Source organism: Ursus arctos, unplaced genomic scaffold (genome assembly GCF_023065955.2).
Source record: "Ursus arctos isolate Adak ecotype North America unplaced genomic scaffold, UrsArc2.0 scaffold_143, whole genome shotgun sequence".
In the NCBI taxonomy this organism is placed as follows: domain Eukaryota; kingdom Metazoa; phylum Chordata; class Mammalia; order Carnivora; family Ursidae; genus Ursus; species Ursus arctos.
In genome coordinates this window covers 39,294-61,068 of record NW_026622812.1, presented here as the reverse complement: position 1 = coordinate 61,068, position 21,775 = coordinate 39,294, and the positions used below count along the sequence as shown (strand labels likewise).

The 21,775-nt window shown below is 49.4% G+C and overlaps 1 protein-coding gene across 9 annotated transcripts in view; it reads right to left on the bottom strand.

The window, feature by feature from the left end:
- Window positions 1–6,250: 6,250 nt before the first annotated feature.
- The window catches only part of LOC125282344 (thyroid receptor-interacting protein 11-like), a 50,730-nt gene continuing 35,205 nt past the window's right edge, over window positions 6,251–21,775 (bottom strand). For 3 of the 9 annotated variants that reach the window (XM_057312129.1, XM_057312132.1, XM_057312133.1), the window contains one exon: window positions 6,251–19,451. In XM_057312129.1, the coding sequence (XP_057168112.1) occupies window positions 6,880–11,073 (4,194 nt within the window). In that variant the 5' untranslated portion in view covers window positions 11,074–19,451 and the 3' untranslated portion in view covers window positions 6,251–6,879. Of the gene's footprint in view, window positions 19,452–21,626; window positions 21,750–21,775 lie in introns of all 9 variants that reach the window. The other 6 variants (XM_057312128.1, XM_057312130.1, XM_057312125.1 and 3 more) reach the window with 5 other exon arrangements.

The window sequence follows — 21,775 nt, the reverse complement described above, 5'->3', positions numbered from 1 at the left end:
TCAGGAGACAGTAGCTGCTTCCACCAACCTCAGCTGAGGAAGCTGGGCGGATCAATGACCCCGCCCACGTCCCCTGCCCTAACAACCTACCTGCGCATTGGCGCCTCTACCCAGACTCTGATTGGACAACGTCCCCACCCCCTCGGCTGGAGGAAGGCTGATTGGATAACCCTTTTGGCCACGCCCACACAACCCTGGGCACAAACTATTCCTCTTTTCCCATCACCACTTGGTAGCACCTGAGGCAAAAACCACGTTCTTCCCTCTTTCCTGGTGCTGTTTTCTGAGCAAGAGGCCTGAGGGCTCCTCAGAGCCTTTAAATGCCACAGTCTGCTGAAAGGCCAGCTTTCATCCATTGACTTGCTTTTGCACCTTTTTCAAAAGTCAGTTGGGCATATCCGTGGGGACTGTTTGTGTCCTTTGTTCTGTTCTATGATCTGTATGTCTGTCCTGCAAATACCACAGTCTTCCTTATTATAACTATTTAATAAGTTTTGAAACCGGGTAGCCTGTTGTTCCACGTTATTATTATTTTCAAACTTGTTTTCAAAAGTACTCTAATTCCTTTGTCTTTCCACGTGCATTTTAGAATAATTTTGCCTATCTATACAAAAAAAAAAAACAAAAAACAACAAAAAACCCTGACTGGATTTTTTAAAATCTTATTTATTTTAAAGATTTTTTATTTATTTATTTGACAGAGATAGAGACAGCGAGAGAGGGAACACAAGCAGGGGGAGTGGGAGAGGAAGAAGCAGGCTCATAGCAGAGGAGCCTGATGTGGGGCTGGATCCCAGAACGCCAGGATCACGCCCTGAGCCGAAGGCAGACGCTTAACAAGTCTGCCACCAGGCGCCCCCCCGACTGGATTTTGACAGGAATTGCATTAAATCTCTCTATCAATCCGGGGAGAATTAACATCTTTACTTTGCTTAGTCTTCTAAGTCATGAACATGGTATATCTCTCCATTTATTTATATCCTTGATTTCCTGTATCAGTGCTTAATAGGTTTCAGCATGCAAGTCCTGGACATGCTTTGTTAGATTTATCCCTAAGTATCGTTTTACTAGTAATTGTGAATGTATGTTGTGGTGCCCACGTGTTCATAGCTGGCAGATAGGAGTACAACTTACTTCTGCGTTTACTCTGAATACTATTTCACTGTGAAATTCCATTATTAGTTCTAAGAAGAACTACTTTTTTGTACCCTCTTGCGGCATAAGGCCTGAAATCAAGATTCCATATTAAGGGCTGTTGTGACACCTGGGAAAATCAAGGAGGGGCTCAAATGACTTAATGCAAGTTCTCCTCTGTCTCCTCCCACACAAATAAAGCCTCCTAACCAAAAACCCTTGTCATCACAGGGACCAGAATAGTGTCTGTTGATTTTTGGGAAGCAGCATTCAGTTCCCTAAAAGTCCACTGAATTCTTTAAGCAAGCCACTCATACCCTCCCAGCAGAACCAGGACTTACCTCCTCCTCTTGTTAGGACAAAGTTTTGCATTCCAAGCCCCTGCTTGTTCCCTCTGTTCCCAAGTGCTATCCCTGTGCAGCCCTGCATGGTGTGTGCTGTCAATCACATCTGTCGGGTGTCAGGTGATCCCCACAGGTCTGCAGCAGGAATCTCCCTCTCACCAGGGAACTGAGGACAAGGTGAATAAAACAAGTGGCATCACAAACAGAGTGGCCCCACCTTAACTGAGGACATAGGGTCAGATTCACCTGCTCCTTTGCTAACTAACTGACTTCAGGGGTGACAATCATTATTTGGGAGAGACCTGGCAATCACTGGCCAGCTTGTGTGTTAGCTCCTGTTCTATTTTCTCAAATGGACATGGCCATCTCTTCCCAAACTAATGTCCCTGACGTTGGCAACCACACAACATGCTGACTGGTGTGCTTGAGTTCCACTGACTGGGAGTTGGGCCAGTGCTTGGTGTAGACATACAGATCCTACTGCGGAAAGCACACCCCAAGCACAGTCCTGGGGATGACCCTCTATGTTGTCAGTGGAAAAGGAGCCACGACTCCAGGGAGATGGAAGAATGGCTCCATGGCTGCCTCCTGAGTCACTGTGCTTCAGGCAAAGGGAGTGGCCTTGCTGTCTCCCAAGCTACCACTCCTTTCCCTGTTACCGTGTGTCCTCCTGAGCCCTCAAGATTTTGAGGTGCACATCCACGGCAGCCCAGGGCCCAGGAGCTGATGAGAAACACATAAGGGAGGGGGGAGGGGAAGCATTTGGTGTTCCACTTCTCTCCCAGTGCAAAATCCCTCAGTCACACACTTGCATTTCTCTTACTGTTGTCACTTAAGAGCACATCAAAGGACTCTTCTTGTGATCGAGGGGCTTGAGGCTCCCATTCCAGCCATAGACAAAAATGGTCTTCCTGGCTGTGGACTCCAACACTGGGGAGATGGACTGGCATTCCCACAGGAAAAGGACAGTCAGCTGTGGAGCCACCCCCCAGCTCCCTTTCCCCATAAACACCCGGAACGTGTGCATCGTGTGTGATTGGCGACAGAACCCAAAACTCATGACTTTATGTGGCTAGAAATGAAAAATTATCCTGAGACAATCTGTAGAGCAGGAACAGTGGGGAGGGGAAGCAGTCCACGGGAGAGAAAGGCTGTAGCAGAAGATGGTTTTGCTTCATCAGCGTCTGGGCTGTGGGTCCTGTGCTCTTTCACTGACCACTCGCTGCCCAAACCTGTTTAGCACAAGATCCGGATCCTCAGGGTTATGGGGGAAAGATCCACGGCACCCCTGTGGCACAGTGAAGGTATCAATTCACACCCTGACTTAAGCCAGGAGACTTGAAACCATACAACTATTGCCATGACAGAGGCTCCAACCCTGATGATGCTGATTGGAGACTCTCCGGAAGAAAAAACAGAAAGATGAGCAGGGTAAAAAGACACTCCCCCGCCCCCTCGGAAATCCAGGAATAAATAAACTGAAAATAAGGAGGAATGGAACCCTCCTCTCCACCCCAAATTAATTCAATGCAGTGTCACAATTTGACCCAAATGGAAATCCAAAATTTACAGGGACATCTGGGTGGCTCAGACGGTTAGGTGCCCGCCTTCTCCTGGGGTTCTGATCCCTGGATTCTGGGATTGAGCCCCATGTCAGGCTCCCTGCTGGGCAGGAAGCCAGTCTGCTTCTCCCCCTGCCTCTCCCTGCCACGCCCCCTAGCTCCTGCTCTGTCACACTTCTTGCTATCTCTCAAATGAATAAATAAAATGGTAAGAAAAAAAAAGAAAAGGAAATCCAAATTTACTAAAATTATTTGTATGGCAAAAGATAAAAGGAGGCCAATTGGCTTTTGTCTTCTACAAAATAATTCTGAATTAGCTTTGTTTTTTAAAATAATAATATTTTTTATTGTATTATGTTAGTCACCATACAGTACATCCCCAGTTTTTGATGTAAAGTTCCATGATTCATTACTTGCGTATAACACCCAGTGCACCATGAAATCTGAATTAACTTAATGTCTGCTAAGACATGCGGGTTGGCTAACCTTCATGGACTTAATACGAGGGTTCAAACGATGGTTATACTAGTAAAATAACTGCATTCTCTAGCTTCTGTATTTAATGCTTTGACATCTCAGGCCTTGGTGACTTTGGAGGGACTGTCCCTGACAGGCATAGTTAATTTTTGGAGATGGTCCACAGCTTGCCTCTGAGCACACCTTTCACATGTAAACCAACCAATTCAGGGCCTTTGCCCCCAACCACTCCCTCTAAGAAGCTCTTACACTCTGGGCCCCCATCCCCTGCCCGATCACCCCAGGGCAGGGACAGACTACTCCAGACACCACTGTGGCCCAGGCCCACTGAAATTATTCAAACTAACCAGTCTTAAACCTGCTCACCCTGCCTCACCTGTCTCTTCCCGTGGAAACCACAGTGAAGGCTCTTGCCCACATTTTCCCTTCACTCCCTCTTTCTCCTGACTGACCCTGGTGCTTCCCTGGATGGCCCTTCATGGCTCTCATGACCTCCTTTCTTGGAATCTGTGTTTCTAAAGAGCTTCTTCCTTTGTGACAGTTATTTCTATATCTTCCTTTCTTACCATACCTGATTAGAATATACCCTGGTCCCATTAAACCTCTGAGACCGCCTAGGGGCAGCTGGGTGGCACAGTCAGTTAAACTTTTGGCACAGGTCATGATATCAGAGTCATAGGATTGAGCCTCTTGCTGGACTCCGTGCTCATGGTAGAATCAACCTGGGATTCTCTCTCCCCCTCCCCCTCACCTCCCCCGTTTTATTCTCTCTCTCTCTCAATCTCTAAAATAAATAAGATCTTTTAAAAATAAAACTCACAAGGGAGACCAACAAATTTAAAAGTGGTAAATATTTTGCTATTATATATTTGGCCAATATGTTCTGTTCAGTGCCTATTTCAACATCTTGAACTTGAAGGGGACATGTTTTACCTTGTTATGCACAGGGCACCCAAACCACATTGTTATCACACACAATCCTTGAGGGCAGGAACTTACTGCACCCATCTTTCTCCAGGAACATAGGTATGACATCACTTTTGTGACATCCTACTGTGAGGACATTTGTTTGACACACTTGTTAAGGACATACAAGTACAGGGGTGCTGGGGTGGCTCTCTGGGTTAAGTGTCTGTCTTGGTTCAGGTCGTGATCCCAGGATCCTGGGAACAAGCCCCACATAGGGCTCCCTGCTCACTGGGAAGCCAGCTTCTCCCTCTCCCTCTGCCTCACCCACCCCTTGTGCACTCACTCTTGTGCGCTTTCTCTCGGGTAACTAAGTAAAATCTTTAAAAAGAAAAAAGGACATACGGGTCCAACATCGCTCAGTATTTTTTGGGTTCTGGACACAACTTATTTCTTGTTTATAAATTTTACTGAAGCCCATTTACGCTGTTACTTGTAAATGAGCCCACGTTGGGTGGGGCTCCCCTCAACAAAAGGCTCTAGAATCAGTGGAAGTTAAAATCACCTGTTAGGGGCGACTGGGTGGCACAGTTGAAGTGTCTGCCTTTGGCTCAGGTCATGATCTCGGGGTCCTGAGATAGAACCCCACATTCGGCTCCCTACTAAGTGGGGAGCCTGTTTCTCCCTCTCCTTTGGACTCCTCTGCCAGCTAAAGTTCTCTCTCAAACACATAAATAAACTTTTTAAAAAATCCCGTTAGTGCCCTAGTGAAAAGGCTTTAGCAACCTCCTCTCCCACTTTCTGGAGTCCCTGGACCACCCATGGTATCTGTAAATTGTCCATGGGCTCCCAATGCAAGAAACGGCCCTCCTTGGCCCTGGGTTATAGACCATGAAAGCAACAATTGCTGGCCATGCACTGGGCTCTCCTGGAAATAGAGACTCTCACGGATTCTGAGCCTTCATATCCAGCTGTCTGTTATTCCTTGGGTCATGGTACCCCCCAGATCATTATAGTTAGCAAGGCCTTCTTGCTACAGGCTGAAGCCAAAGTCACCTTATCCTACCTGAGGCTGGGGGTGGCTGCCTCTGTCCACAGTCCATTGCCAGACTCCATGGTGCTGGAGGATGTCAGCCCTTCCTTCTACCCTTGGGCACCTAGAGATTCCCATGGAATCAACTGAGTGAACATCAATGGAATTGATACATTTGGTTTTGACGACCGCCTCTCACTCTTGCTCGGGTGCCAACTTCACTTCCTAGGGAAGCACCTGTCCTACACCTTAAAAGTCTCAGTGCGGGTTGAAATTGACATGGAGACAGCAGAATCCACTGTGACGGAAAACCTCAGATGAAGACTCAGTATTGGGGCACCTGGGTGGCTCAGTTGGTTGCGTGTTTGCCTTTGGCTCGGGTCACGATCCTAGGGTCCCAGGATTGAGCCCCACATAGGGCTCCCTGCTCAGCTGCGGGCCTATTTCTCCCTCTCCCTCTGCAGCTCCTGCAGCCTGTGCTCTTCCCCTACTTTCTGTGGCAAATAAACAAGTAAAACCTTAAAGTAAAAATGCAAAGAGGTCTGAATGGATGGATTCCTGCATACAATGGAGCAATCAGCCTTGAACTGCAAATGAAGATGTGGAGTGGCTTTTGAGAAAATGGACTAGGCAGTCCATCATGGACATTTGGAATAAAAATCGCTTAAATCCTGATGATAGGAGCTAGTTAAATAATTTAGGGTATATCCATAAAATGCCGGGTTTTCTTTTAAAGAATGAATTGGAATTTATTCACATTTGGAAAGATCTCTAAGGCAGAGTGAGTTAAAAAAAAAAAAAGTCAGAAAATACTATACTCCCAAATAGTCAAATACACATATATTTCTAAAAGGCCGGAGAGAAATCCCGTTACCCATAGAGTGATTTCCTAGGCAACAGAAAAACAAATGGAACAAAAATTAAAAATGAAGAAAAAGAGAGAGAGAGAAATGGGACTTAGCTGGGTAAAACAAATTTACATTTTTTTTTTAATTGTACGCGTCTTGTACTTTCATGCTGTTCACCTTGTTTCTCGTACAAGGTGTGTGTGTTCGTGTATTTGGTAAGTTCGGAACATTAAAACCAGTTGATGTGTTCCTTACCCAGGGTATATGTAGATACCTGCTCCTTGTGAAAACATTACAGCATTACAAACAATATTGGAAGTATCCTTGGACCACAGCCTCCAACCCCACCAATGTCTACTCTCATAAGAAGTCACCACTGTTTTCAGTTTGGGGAATACCTCTGCAGTCATTAAAAGACCTCTGTTCTTGTTAAGTCATAAAAGAATATTTTTATTAAGCTGAAAGCAAAACTGCAAATACATTACGTTTTGCAAAAGGCCATTTTGGGCTAAGGTAGACACACAGAGTGACTTGCGTTCTTCAAAGCGCCGTCTCCTCTCCGGCTTGAGAATCGTCTATTTCTTTGAGGGGCCTGTGGCCGCCATTCCAACCTTCGTGGCAGGTGACAGTATTTGGGGCGTGTATGTGGGGAAAGCATCAGTGACAGCATTTAGAAGAAGGTGCTCCGATCCATCCGTTTCTGGTCCTGGGGGGGTAATGAGAGACACAGCTGTGGTGCGGGGCTTCACATCTTTTTTTCGGGGTGTGGATCCTAGGGCAGTGTTCAGATGTTGTGGGCCTTGTTTCTTAGCCACTTTTCCCCTTCCTCCTGAATCTGGGGGCTTCACGGCATGAGCAGAGGGTTTAGGTGGTGGAGAAGCTGAATGTGATTCCGCTTCTAGAAACTGGATGAAAAGTCCTGAAAAAGAATTGTTGGCCATAGCTCGGTGACTTGGTTTCCCAGGTGTGTTGGGGGCGCTTCTGGATCCAGGCCCCCCCGTCACCCAGCTGGTAACCCCACCTGGCCTTTCACTGAACAGCTGGCGCATCTGGTCTTCTTGGATCCCCAGCGTGCCTGCCATCAACCTTAAGGCTTCCTGCCGGTCGGCATCAGGTGCTTGCAAAGAGCCCACGAAGAGTCTCCTCAGGAGGGTTTTGTCCACCATGCCTTCGGACTTACTTACTAAGTCCATCAGTTTCTTCTGGGTGTCCTCCAGGACTTCCTGCTGGACCTCGTTCTGTTTCTTGACTTCTTGGAGCTGGTCTTCCTTCAGACCCAAGTCAGCCTTTGCTTTCTGGAAGCGTCCCTGCAATGACTTCAGTTTCCCTTCTAGGCTGTCTGCCTTTTCCATCCACTCGGCGAGTTCCAGCTTGAGGGCGGCTAGAACGTGACCGTACTGCCTCCCTTCCTCCTGGGAGGCTGCAAGCTGGAAGGCGGCTTCCTCTTTCTGCTGGGTGACCACGTGCAATTGCTCCCGCAGCGACTGCACCTGCACACTGGCTCGATGGCTCGCGTTTTCCAAGGCCGTGGAAGACAAAACGAGCTTTCCCTGCAAGACCGTCACTTCCTCTCTGAGTTGAGCCACTTTGCCTTCTGAGACCAAAGCTTCGCGGCGACGAGAATCTTCGGCTTCTGAAGCGACGTGACGCCGTCTCTCCAGCTCCTGGGTGAGGCGTGATTCTCTCTCCCGTAAATGGTGCACCTCCTTCTGGAGGGCACAGGTTTCCATTTGTTTCTGTGTCAGTGCCAGCAGGACTTCCTCTCTCTCCTGTGGACACACAACTGTCTGGTCCTGCACGGATGCAACTGCATCGACGAGCCGCTTCGCTTCCCCGGTCTCGCCCTCTTCTTTCCCTCGCAATACTTGCTCCAAAGCAAGTGCCTTCTCTTCCACCGCAGCGGACTGGGATTCCTCCTCTCTCGGCAGCATGGAAAGCCGCCTGTTGGTCTCTTGCAAGGCCTGATTTTCCATTTCCTTTTCTCTACACGTTTCCACGAGCTTTGCATTTTCCTCTTTCAGTTGACACACATCCGTTTCAAAATCTGCTAGTCTCTCCTTCAGATTGGTGACTGCCTGCCTCAAAAGGTCATTTTCACTCACTTGGCTACTGAACTTCTCCTGCAAAGAAAGCAATTCCTCACTTTTCGCTTGCAGTCGGAGCTCTTGATCCGGAATGAAGTTTTGCAGAACGGCCTGTTTCTCCTTCAGCGGCTCCATGTCGGAATCCCCGTGTTCCTGTTGTTTGCCTTCTCCTGGGGACGCGGCCGACACGGAATCCATCCATCTCTGCTTCTCTTCCTGGAGGGTTCGAATCATTGTATCTTTTTCTTGCATTGATTTTCTTAGCTCTTCTACCTCCTCTTGGCGCAACTGAGAAGACTGGCTCACTACGTCAGATGTCACGGCCTTCAGAGAGTCAGCTGGCTCTGAGGAGTCGGGGGAGGGCTGCAGGAAAATCGCATCCAGTTTCCCTAAAAGGAGATCCTTGGCGTGGCAATTCTCCCCGATGCTGAGCTGAATTCGTGCCAGGTCCTTCTCTAAGTGTTCTAAGGTTATTTCCTTGCCTCTGTAAGTCTGGATCAGGTCCATAGAGGTCGCCTGCAGTTTGGAATCCTCCTCGCTGCCAGGGCAAGCCTGCGCCTGGAGCTGGCGAAGATCGCTCTGAAGCTGGGGTGACTCCTGCTTCATGTTTTGGACCGTGGTCATCACCTGCTCTTTCCACTCTTCCATGATCTTCACTCGCTGTTTGAACGTGTCCCGTTCCCGCAGAAGCTCCTTGAACTGATCGATGTGAACGCCGCGAACCTCATCACCAGTGCTGGAGGTCTGCAGGATGGTCAATAAAGTCTGACATTTCTGACTTAAGGCATCCACTTCGAGGTCTTTTTCTCGAATAATGTGTGATAAATTCTGAATCGTTTCTCTAAACATCTCCTGACCACTACATTCAATTCTCGGGGACAGTTTCCGATTTTCCTCTTGCATCCTCTGGAGCTCTGCTTCTTTGGCAGCAAGTCTCTCTGTCATTTTCTGATACTCCCTTGTCAGATGGCTATTCTCCCTCGTTTTCTCATTTAAGACAGCCAACACTTGGTCGCTTTTCGAAGCACACTCTTGCAATTGCTGCTGAAGTCGCTCCACGTCCACGCGCTGGCGCTGAGAAGCTGCAGAGATTCTGCTGGAAAGACCCTCGATCTCCAAATCCTTCTGCTGGATAATCTGAGTTAGTTTACCAATCTCCTCTTTGGACACCCGATCGATGTGTTCGGTCAATCGGATGTTCTGTTCAGTTAGAAGCTTCATCTCCACTTCTTGCTCTTTTATTCCTTGGACTGATCTTTGAGTTTCGCCTTTAGATGGATCAAGCTTCTCACTTCCGTTCTCTCTAGGAAGAGGCTGACTGCTTGTGACTTGAACGTCGTCACAGTGCTCTGCTGCAATGTGCTGGCTTTTGTCAGGCAGCTGGGCTTTCATTTGGCCTAATGTGTCTTGCAAATTCTGAATCTCCTGGTCTTTCGCTGCAAGGAGCTGAGCGCGTTCAATATGCAGCTGCTCCTGCTGGGATTGAAGATGGTCCACGTTCTGCTTCTGCTCCTGTAGAGACTGAAGCAGTCTTATCTTCCCCTGCTGCTGGTTGTGAATGATCTTCTGTTGTTCCTTTACTTCCTCCTCGAGGTCATCTTTTAACTCGTTCAGTTGGAAGACTTCACACTCCAGTTCGAGGATTTTAGGGTCAGGTACAGGGCGACTCTGTTGTCTCAGGCGCTCCAGTTCTTCTTTCAGATGATGATTTTCGGCGGTCACGGAGGTGAGACGCATGTCTTTGTCCTCCACGGTTTGCTCTAAAAGGTCATTGCTTCTTGAGGCTTTTTCTTTAATGACCTGTGTCAATTGCTTCTGCTCCTCCAAAGCAGAGGACAGCATGTCCTTGGTTTCTCTGTGGTCGGCGTCCATCTGCTCGATCTTCTTTTGGAGGTGGAATAGTTCCAGGTCTTTCTCTTGCATGAGTCGGATCAAACGTGCATGCTCTAAAGGTAACAATTTCTTGATGGTTTGCTTGTACTTCCTCTTCTCTTCCAACGCCTTCTTCTCAGTCCGATACAATTTCGCTACTAACCGCCCTTTTTCGATCTTTAAAGCCCTCACAGCAATGTTGTTTTCCAGACACTCCTCGTTGTTACGGAGAATCGATTCTTCCAGCTGGTGTCTTACATCTTGGAGTGCCAAAACCAACTTCTGGTTTTCTGCTCTGACATCAGAAGCAACGTTGTTCAGATTGTCGTTCAGCCGCTCCATCTCTGCAAGTTGTTGCTCCACCCGTCCAAGCTCACTTTCCCTTTGCTCATACTCACGTAGTTGTTGGCGGTGCCTCTCAATGACGTCGGCCAGTTGCTTCTTGTGGAGCCTCTGTAATACCGATACTTCAAGTTGGTGTTCGTCTAGCTTCTTCATCCGTTGTTGTTCTAGGTCCCTGATGGTGGTCTTCAGTTTCCAAATTTCACTGGAGTCTAGTATCTTTGATGACGACTGAGACAAACGCCTCCAGTGACTAACCTCAGCCTCCAGTGTTTCGATGTCCTTCATGAGTCTGTTGATTTGTGCCTGTGATGTGATGAGGTCGGCAAAGTCCATCTCCTCGCCAGTGGACGTTCCCTTTCCCACGTGCCCGGTGAAATCAATGTGGCTGGTGAAGCAAGGCTCTCTGCCATCCACTTCCCCTGGGGAATGGTCTAGGCCAGAGCCCAGGCCACCAACCCAAGGCAACATCTCTGCGGGTCATAAAACTGTCCTGGTCCGCTGTGAAAAAGCGTCCAGTGCAGTCGGACTACCCCGCCAAGTGTCCCAGAACCCCTGCCTGCGCGAGCCTAAGAATCCCAAGACAATAAGCGTTTCTAGGCAACGCTTGCGTGGGCCCGGCCCCCCTCCCCTCTGCAGACCAGGTCCTTAGGAAAGGCCAAGGCCTTGGTCTTTCCCAAGGCCGTCTTTGGCCACTGGTCCCGGTCCCAGCCGCTCATCCCCACGACTTCTCACGCCAGGGCTGGGCCCCTTCCGCTTCTTCCCCCGCTTTCATGGCGGTCCTGGGCGGGTCCCAAGTGCATGCTCCTGCCTCACCGCCCCCAGGTGCCTGCCCACACAAAATGCACTTGGCCCTCGACTTTCCCCCTAAGTGGTATCACAGTACACAAACTCCTTTGGCGTGTGCTTTCCACGCAACCGAATCTTTTTAATGGAGGTGAAAGGTACACAGTCCCACGCACCCATCCACCTAGGAGTGAAGGTCCTAGGTGCATTTGACAAATGTCTACACACGTGTAAGGCATGGCCCTCAAGAGACTTTGGGCATTTCCAACCTCCAGAGGCTCCAGAGTGACCTGTCCCTCCCTGCCTCGTTAGCCTGCGGGGACAGTGAGTCCCACTCCTGGGTTTGCTGGTTCACTGGCGGCCGGGAGCGCTGTGACCCATCAACTGCCTCCCGCAGGTGTGCGGCCTAGACCGGGGAGGGGGTCGCGGGCGGTGGCGAAGACCATGCTGGATAGGGGGCTCCTGGCATCTCACAGAGAGGCCTGGGGTTCAGGCCTTGGGTGGAGGAGGGGCTGGGAACCACACCCCTTGCCTGGTCCCACAAGGCCCCCCCGGTGGGCGGTGCCACTGGATGAGAGGCAGAGAGGGCGGGGCTCCCGTCCAGGAACAGCTCCACAGCCGCCTGGGCCCTGAGGTGATGCAGCCCTCTGAGCGGTTCCCAAGCTGCCCTGCCCAAGCCCCTTGGTCAGCCGCCTCCACCAGGAAGAAGCAATCCAACTGCATGAAGCAGGGGCCAGCTAGACCGCGGGTAGGCGAGTGCGCCGATCTGGGTTGGCACGGGATGAGCCGATTGGGGACGCTGGCCTGGCCGCCTCGGCAGGGCCGGCTGTTTTCTGGGCCGCGCGCTCGATGCCTTGCAGCACGCGGGATCTGGGACCGGGCTGCGCCACGTCGCGACCTGGAGCCCAGCTCTGGGCCAGCGCCAGAGCCCCCGGGGAGCAGCGGGGTGGGTCGTCATCCCGCCGCCCATTGTCCAGGCCCGCAGAGCATCGCCCAGGAGGGAGTGGACCCGAGCCTTCCCCTGACCTCCCCCGGCCTTCCCCTGACCTCCCCCGGGGTTGGCCCCGGGTGAAAACTCAGGTAACCCTTGTGCCTGAGGCCAGGCGGACGCTGTGCTCTGGGGGTGGCGTCCTCAGCCTTTCAGGTTCGCCCTGCTGCTGCGGACCCTCCACGTCCAAGTGCCTGATGGCAGTAAATAAGGAAGGGATCATCAGAGCCCATCGGATGCGCCCAGGGAGTTTCGGTGGTCCATGCAGGGGCTGTACAGGTGTTGCTGTTCCCAAACCCGGGCCCCTGTGGACCCGACTGCCCAAGTTTTTGATATTGACAAATTGGGAACTGGGTGGAAAGAATTGTGGAAACGCCTTGGGCCGACTTTTAGTTTAGCTCTTTAATAGCTTTTTAAAAAGCCTTTCTCCCTTTGGATTTGGAAGCAGATCCTTCTCCAGGTTTCTTGGGGACTGTTTTCATGCTTGACAGGAAACATTCTCCATTATGAAATGACAGAAGACACCAGGGTTTGCAGACCACCAGGCTGTTGGAACAGGAACCACTGGTGGTTTTGAGAGGTCCTGGAGGTGACTGTCATGTGCCCAGGTATCTGGGACACATCTTTCAAGGTCTTTTAGGGCAGTTAGCTGTACTGGACCTAGTGACTGTTTTTGCTGGGCAGAGACATGAAGGTGTGAGTCTTCCACAGCTCTTGCTTCTTTTTTTTCCAAAAGTTGGGTCAAAGGGGGAGTTTGACTTGGCCAGAACACGTGCGGATAGTTCCGTGTGTGTGTGTCTGTACCAAAATACTTTGACTTCCCCTCCCATTTCTTCAATTTCCTTGTTTAAGGTTTGGGTCCCCCCCACCCCACCATAACTTTTTGCTTAGTGGCTTAGTTTTGTTGTTTAACTTTGTTGCTACCCCACCCTATTACCTTAGTGTGCATTTATCCTGTTACCAGAGTTGATGCCTGTGCCCTAAGCCTAGCGCTGCCTACTTTTCTGTCATTTGTAGGAAATGATAGAAATAATGCCCAGCGGGAGGTAGACAGGATAGTAGTGATGTAGTTTTGGAAGGCAGGTGAGGTTTGGTGGGCTGAGATCTCGAGCCAACGCCCGAGAAAGAATTCTTGAGACGTCTTTAGGGCAAAATGCTGGTTTTCTTAAAGCACTGGGACAGGATCCCTGGGCAGAAAGAGCTGCTGTAATGGGGTTGTGGGGGCAACTGATTACATACTTGGGAGTTGGGAGAGGGAAAGAAAAGGGAGGGCTTCAAAAGAACTTTCCTACGCTAAAGAGGATACTGGAGACCTTGCCATTGTCAGGTTAAGGTTGTTTTCCCTTCTAGCAAGGTATTAACATTAAGATAGTTGGAAGTTTCCTGGAGGAATGTCACAGGGTATCAGCCTGTGCTTTGTCCTTCTGCTCCCTCTTCAGGAGTGGGGGCCAATGATTCAACAGAGAATCTGTAAATGAATCCTAAGATAATTCCTTGTGAGCTTTCTTACCCCTGCCTCCCTTTGCATTCTTAGTAACATGCCTTGTAAAATCAATATTCAATGACTGTCAAGACTGATTTGTCATGTTGTCATTCTGGCCTCTTTATATACTGTATCAGGAAAGGGGTGTTTGCTTTTTTTGTGCAAAGTTCTGAGGTATTTATTTATTTATTTATTTATTTATTTATTTTATTTAACAGAGAAAGAGCACAAGCAGGGGGAGCTGCAGGGGGAGAGGAGGAAGCAGGCTCCCCACTGAGCACGCAGCCTGACCTGGGGCCCTATCCCAGGACCCTGGGATCATGACCTGAGCCGAAGGCAGAGCCTTCACCAACTCAGCCACCCAGGGGCCCCAGTTCTGGGCCTTTTCAAGCTACCAAGCCAGTCGGCCCCTCTTTGGCCCCAGCTTCCTCTGTAGCAGCTTCTCTCTTCACACCTGGATTCTGGCCATACGTGCCCCACTTCTAGTTTATGGAGCAGGCCGAGCATTCTTACCTCTTAGCCTCTACCTGAGATTCTCCAGAGTTCCTTTCACCACACCAGCCCTGCAGCTGCCTCCTACTCATTCTTCAGCTCTCCAGGCCAAGGTGTCTGCCTCTAAAAGGCCTTCCCTGATGCTCCGACAGAGAATGGATGGCCCCATCCCGGGGAACGTTCCTAAGTCCACACAGCACCTGGTTTTCTATGATGCAGTGGCCTCTTTACTTGTTATTGTTCCCCAGTAAACAAAATGCCTTGAGAGCCCTTGCTGTCTTTCTCTTTCATCTCCCAGGGTCTGCTGCGGTGCCTAGCACAGGGTAGAAACTCCACAAAGACTGTCAAATCCAGTGTAAATCTAGTTCCTACCAGATCGCCCTGGCGGTGTGAGCCCAAGTATGGGAAAATGAAAACTGGATAGAGTCAGTGGTGATTCACACTGGGACTGTAATTCTGGCCCTGACCTTTGACTCTGTTTGAAAATCTTTATTGCTCGATGCCAGTGGAAGCCGAGGCTATTACAGAGCTATGAAGGGTGTGGCAGTTATGCTCCCAAAGTCAAAACTGTTTTTCTGGGGAAGCTTTTGCTTCACTGCTGTCGATTTCCTCGACATATCTGTATTCCTTCCACTCCGGTCATTGTCAAGGCCTCGGGAGGAAACACGGAGGCAGGAGAGAGCCTAGAATTGTGATTCTGTGTTATCGTGTTACTGACAGACATCAGAAGTGGGATTCTGGGTGCATTGCACTCAAGAGGAAGGCTAGAAAGCGTAGGTCCCCTTCGCCCATGAGTGAAGTCGTGTGTGTGAATGGCATGCCCATCGTGTGTGTTATCCATTCATAAAAGGCCATGTTGTCTTCCCAAGAACAAGGACATTATCAGCAACCGCACAGTGAGGTTCCATGGGACGAACATGGGGGAGAATGAGGAATGGCTGCAAGGAGGGAGTTCTCATGATGTGATGTGTTTACAATGGGAGGATGAGTGTGTTTCAGAAGATGGTTTGTGTATCACAGACGTGAGGCTATGTGGTGGTCTCATGACAGGGGGGTCCCAAAGAAGAGAATTAGGATGGCTGATTCATCAAGGGGCACTTATGGAGGCCACACTGTGTACTGTTCAAGGTATTAAAGAATCACAAGTGAACACAACCCAGTTTCTGCCCTGAAGGGGCTCAATAGATCTGTGGAAGAGACAGACAAGCAAGAAATAATTATAGACCATGAGACAAGTGTTTAGAGAGGGACAGCTAATACAGTGAGCAACACTCCACTCTGAGTGAATGGACAGAGGTACCAAAACCAAACAAACAGACCAGAAGGAAATTGGAGCAGAGCCTTTCCTCCCATCTGTAAGCACGACTTTCAATGTTCTCTCCTATTGATTAGGTCTCTTTTCCTTGTAAGAGAACCCAACTCGAATTGCCCTAAGCCAAGATGGGAACTTTACTGGCTCATATGTGACCCAGAGTCCAAAAGGACTATGGCTGCAGCCAGGGCTGGATCCAGGGGATCCACTCTCTAGACAGGCTGTGTCCACAAGGAGACACCCCTGCCCCACCCAGGTTTCCTCCCTCCTCAGTTCAAGTCCCAGAGGGACATAGACTACTTTTCACTGTGGCTAGAGCCCCAGGACAGACTCTGAAGATGTCTGGCTGGGTCCCATGCCATGCCCTGGAAATGCAAATGGAGTCAGCCCCACCCAAACCACAGGGAATGGCAATGGGGGAGTACTGGTCCCCCAGAGAACACTGGGTGCTGTTACCAGCAGGGGAGAAGGAGTGCTGGTCAGAATACACTAAGTATTACATCGTGTCTTTTGTAGGGAAAGAGAACCGTCATCTACTCTTGTGAAAATACAAATTAGTAAAGAGGATCTTGAAGAACAGTTTGGCAGCGGCTATTAGAATTCATAAGGGGCAATTCCTTGAGCCAGCAATTCCTGCAAATACGCACGTGTACCTGTGCTTTCTACAACACTGTTTAATAGAAAAGCATATAAAATGCAGCTATCTAAAGGACCATCAGTACTGAATACATTAAGTAAAAAGGAATTTCCATGCAAAGGAGAACTAGAAAGCCATCAGAAATAATGAGGCAGAGCTATAAATGACAATAGAAGCACAGCCATGAGTTACTAGGATCCAGAATAGTTACAAAACAGGACGTGTCAATTATTCACTTTATTAAAATTATACATAAATCTATTTATTTTGAGAAATGTAGATTCACTCATTCAACAGATATATATTGAACTACAACCTATGTATTTATTCAGTGTATATGTACAGTCTCTCAGCAAAAACTTACTGACCCTTCTAGGTGCCAGGCACTGGACTGTATTTGTGTTTTCATGTGTGATATTTATCTGTCTCTAGGTGCACTGTTCATCCATAGGAGAAAACACTCTGAATACTGGTTATCTTGGTGGGGGGAGAGATTATGCCGGGTCTTTACTTTCTACTTCATACATTTCTGCATCGATGGATCAAAGGTAATGCAAAGCGTTAGCTCCTTCATTATAGGTAATCATTCCGACACAAGAATTCACCAAATATACAGAAAGTTATGATAGCGACAGTGTGGAGAAAACAGCCAGGCCAGCACATGGCACAGCCTGCACAGGTTGCACTTATAATCTGTAGGAGGGAAACGAAGGATGGGGGAGATGTTCTTTCTGGGAGTCTCTTCACCAGGAGCATGACTGTGGCACTGTGGTTGCACAGAGGCCTGTCTCGCTGTCTCATGTTTCCTGTGTTATCTGTGTCCACCATCCCAGAAGGCCATCCTCTCTGGGCATGTCCTCTGACCTGAATTATTAGTAAGCCCCCTGAATACTCTGCCAGACACAGACTGAAAACGATGGAACATTCTGGAAGAGGTTTACCTTGGACTGAAAGGCTTAGAGGTGAGCAGGGAGTTGCTGGAAACACTCATACTTAAAACGTGAGGGGAAACCCGGAGCACAGGGGCCGAGGAGGTGATATAACAGGTGGAGCAGGTCAGGTACAAGACAGCGGGGAGCAGTGCGGGGGGACTGGAGGATGACAGCCCCCCTCCATGAAGCAGCCACCTAGGACTTAGGGTCTGATGCTGCCAGATTGGATGTTCCCAAGGAAAGCTAGAAACAGAGATTTTCAGGAAAAAATCTATTTTGCACTGGTTGTAAATCACTGAAACCCATTTTGTAAAGATTGAAGAACGGGGACCTATGGACATCTGTTTTAAATTCCTTCAAGGTAAATGCGATGCAGTGTAAACGTATCAGCAGAAGTACACTCTGCGTGACATCGCAAGTGCTCACTCGCAGGTGCAGACAGACAGATAGACAGACACACACACACAGACACAAACACACACCCCTTTTAAAAGGAAAAGGGGAAAAAAGCAAAGAGTGTTCTGTAGTGCACATCGTACCACGTAGGTTAAGGGTACTTGCCGATTTGAAGTGGGTCCTCCGAATGTAGTTCTGTAATGGGTTGTGATAAGAAAGGCTTGATTCTGTGGGAAGATGGGAAAGAGAGAAATGAGTCAAGGAGCTCAGTTTCAGCAGAACCGCAAACACCCACTCCAGGAACGGCACATACATCCTGCTCCTGTTCAAAGCAAGGGCCACTCACTCCACAGGGCCTTCTGCTTCCTGACGTCTGGCCCTCGGCACACGCACTCACACGTCAGTGGATCGGGGCTCCGGCGAGGTCACTAAGCAGGACACTCCGAATCGGATGCCCACTCACAATCTCATCATGAAATACTGAACGCTCAGAAATCGCTCAGGATACGTCAGCAAGGATTTTCCCGATGTTCCAGGTTTTCCAAGTCGTCTCCAGTTTTCTGCCTCTTCTCAAACAAAATCTTTAACACAGTGCTCACCGCTCACAGTTCACTGAAAAAAGGACTCCTATTCAGACTTGAAGTCAGTAACGTTGATGCGATGACTCCCTCCTCCAGGATATGCAAAAAATCAGACCTCAGAGAGCCGAATCCTCCATCACAACAACCATACACAAAGGCCAATGCGTTTTTCAGCCCAGAAGCACCTCTGGGCTTGAGTGAGAGCCCGCTTCCTCTTAGTTCACTCGGGGTCCCAACAGGCTAGGACATCGTCTGCAGAGGCACAGCCTCAGATGCCAGACGGCAACCGAACAGCATATTTTCTGTAACGGAATCCTGTATTTGGAAAGGGTGAAAACCTTGTTTTCATAGGGTAAACTAGATCAACCTCATACTTGAAAACTATTTCCAGATGATGAGAATTAGACATCCTTGAAGGATAAGCTGAAACTTTTATGCTCACCAAAAATTTTTTTAAAGGCAATTCTTGGCATTTTATTGAAATCACTCATTTAAAAAGAAGGAAGGGAGTTCCTTCCAAACCCTCGGGCTTGAGGCCAGGGCTTAAATCTCAGCTCCGCCCCTTCCTTCACAGGTGCCGAGATGGAAATTCGCTTCACTGCTTTGAGCCTCGGTTTCCCCACCAGAATTCACGAGGCTGCTCTGAGCACTGAGTGAGGGGATGCAAGGGAAGCATTGCACACGGTGCTACAAAAGCTCCCAGCAGAGATTCACAAACTCGCCCTCTACAACTCTGCAAACTCCTTAAAACCTGGTCAGCGTGGCCCCCGGAATATCTCACAGACAGTAAATGACTAAGTTCAGCCTCCCATTCATTCGCTCAAACAATATTGACGACGCATCTGCTCTGGGCTGGGCACCTCTCTATGCCCTGGAGATAACGAAGTAGACAAAATACACAGAACAATTCAGATCATGAAACTAGTGTAGGTCATTTCAAGGTTCAGAGAAATGACGTTCATGGATAGAACAGTCACAAGGGAGAGTGTATTGCATGTGGAAGATGGCTCGACAGGATGGAATGAGGTCCCGGGGCCAGCAAGAAAGCGGGGAGGGGGTCCAAGGGGAGGTTCCCCTAAAATGAGGTCTCCAGCATGCATCCGGCCCCCTCCTGACCGCTGCCTCTGACTCTGCCCGGCTCTGTCCTCTGGTCCAAGCCACACTTACTGGATGCTGGGCAGCTTTCTCGTGACAATCACTGCAAAGTCGACCTCAAAAATATTTTCATGGGAGATCTTCATCCTGAGGAAAAATACACAGCAAGTTTGCTAATTCTGTATTCCCGCATACATTTACTGACCATCTTCATGTACCGAGTACTAAGCCCCAAACAGCAACGGGCTATTTCAGGGATTAAAATCAGGAACGATATGGTCAGAAAGGTACTTTTCAGGTGACTTTGGTCTCTGTGTGGAGAATGGATAGAGGACAAAAGTTAGAAGATTCTCAGAGCCGTCCAGGAAGAAGGTCCAGGGAAGAAGTCACAGGGAGCCTGAACTGGGGGAGCAGCCACTGGCATGGAGGTGGGGAGGCACTGAGAGGCGCTGGGGAAGTAGGAGCTAACAGATTTTCCAAAAAGCAGACTGAGACAGATTAGAGAGGGTCAGGAAACAATTGTGTGTTTGGGGGGGAGGGGTCGGGGCCAGCATGTGCGGGATCAAATAGGATACAACAGCAAACATCACAAAGCATCCCCGTCAGTGAGGGCGAGCACTGTCTTGTGGTACATTTACGTTTTTCTGTGAGAGTCGCCTACGGTGGGTGGGAAAGGGCAGGCGTCTGCAGGCAGGGAATGGGGGTCAGATCCCATCCACCACGTGTCTGCTGTGAGGCGCTGCAAGTCACTAAACTCCCTGGGCCAAGCTTTCCTCGTGTGCACAGTAGAGAAATTGACTGCACCTCACGGGGTTGTGAGGACTCATGAGGAAATAAATATACAAGACACACGCACAGCAGGACCTGCGCTAGTAAGCGCCAAGGGTGTGCCTTTGATTTACTGACACGGGTACACAGATGTGGGGCCTGGCCTGGGCTGTACATGTATTTTTACTGTGGGCTGCAGTAGAGAAAGTGTGAAAGCCACACACAGAGACACACACACACAAACATACACACTGAGTTAGACAAAGACAGTCATACGCACAGAGACGCAAAGACCCACACACAGCGGCACACAGACAGAAGAGACAGACACAGAGAAACAGAGATACAAAATACAGACATGTAGACACACAGACCCCTACACACAGACACACAGAAAGGCAGAGACACAAAGACACAAACACAGAGACACAGACACACACACGCAGAGACTCACAGAGACCGACACACACACACACACATAGAGAGACACACTAACGGCCCTGCTCCACCACCTGCCTCCCCAGCCTGGTCACCCCCTGGGCTCCTAGCACATTCCCCCCATCTCTGTCGTGTCCACTCACTCACTCAGCCCTGAGGAGGATTCTCGAACGCATTCTCTCCTCAGCTCACCAACTGCAAGGACACCCCTTTCTGGCCTGTTTCAACCACACACTGCGTGTCTCCTGCAACAGCTCCTCACACCCCTGAGGCCTGGCAAGAAACAAGGCTCTCCACAACCTGCTGACTGTTCGGCATCCCCCCCGCTATGCATGCTTTTAACACCCTCGTGTCCACCTTACTTCTATTCCAGAAATACAGAACCAGTTGGTCAAAGGGGAAAGACAAAGAGAAACACAGATGCCGGTGTCCAGAATCCGGTGGTGGTGCCGCCGGTGCAGGCTGGGCCAAAGGAAAAGCGGGGGTCAGGATGATACCCCTGTTTCTGATGTGAACAACTGCGCAGGGAAGAGCACCGTGTATGTAGACGGTAGTATGTAGTATGTATATTAACTCACCTATGTAGACAGTCAGGAGCGATGGGAAGCAGGGATGGGGGAGGGTCGCTGTCTTAGGGGTTGGCAAGATGGGGTCAGAAATCACAAGCAAGCATTTTCTAGTAGGAGGTGATCCCTATGGGTTAAGTGTCAGGACCATAGGTCCAGCTACCCCCCAACCTAGTGGAAAAATCAGAGGGTCTGCTTTGGGGGAGAGGGAGGGTGACAGAGGGACACAGGAGGAGAGAGTAAAGGACCGCTTCGTGATGTATCAGAAAAGACAGGCTCACCCATCTCAACCGTTCACTCTCAGAGCTGCCACACATGCCTGCCCGTCTGCAGAGCGCGGCGATGGACGAGCTAGCTGAGGCTACTGGGAGGAAAGGCTTAGGGCAGACGAGAACTAACTTCTGCTAGGAAACTCCACAGCACCCTTCCAGAATATTACTCCCACGACAGGAAAGGGTAAGGAGAGTCTAAAATTCCCAAAGACAATGAGAACAATTAAAAGCAGATGAAGGACAGCATACACTCCCACATCTTCTGTAGGACTTCTTACTTTAGTATAAAGAGCTTCCCCTTGGGGCGCCTGGCTGGCTCAGTCGGGTGAGCGGCCGACGATGATTTCGGTTCAGGCCACGATCTCAGGGTCCTGGGATCCAGCGCAGCATCGGGCTCTGTGCTTAGAGGGGAGTCTGCTTAAGATTC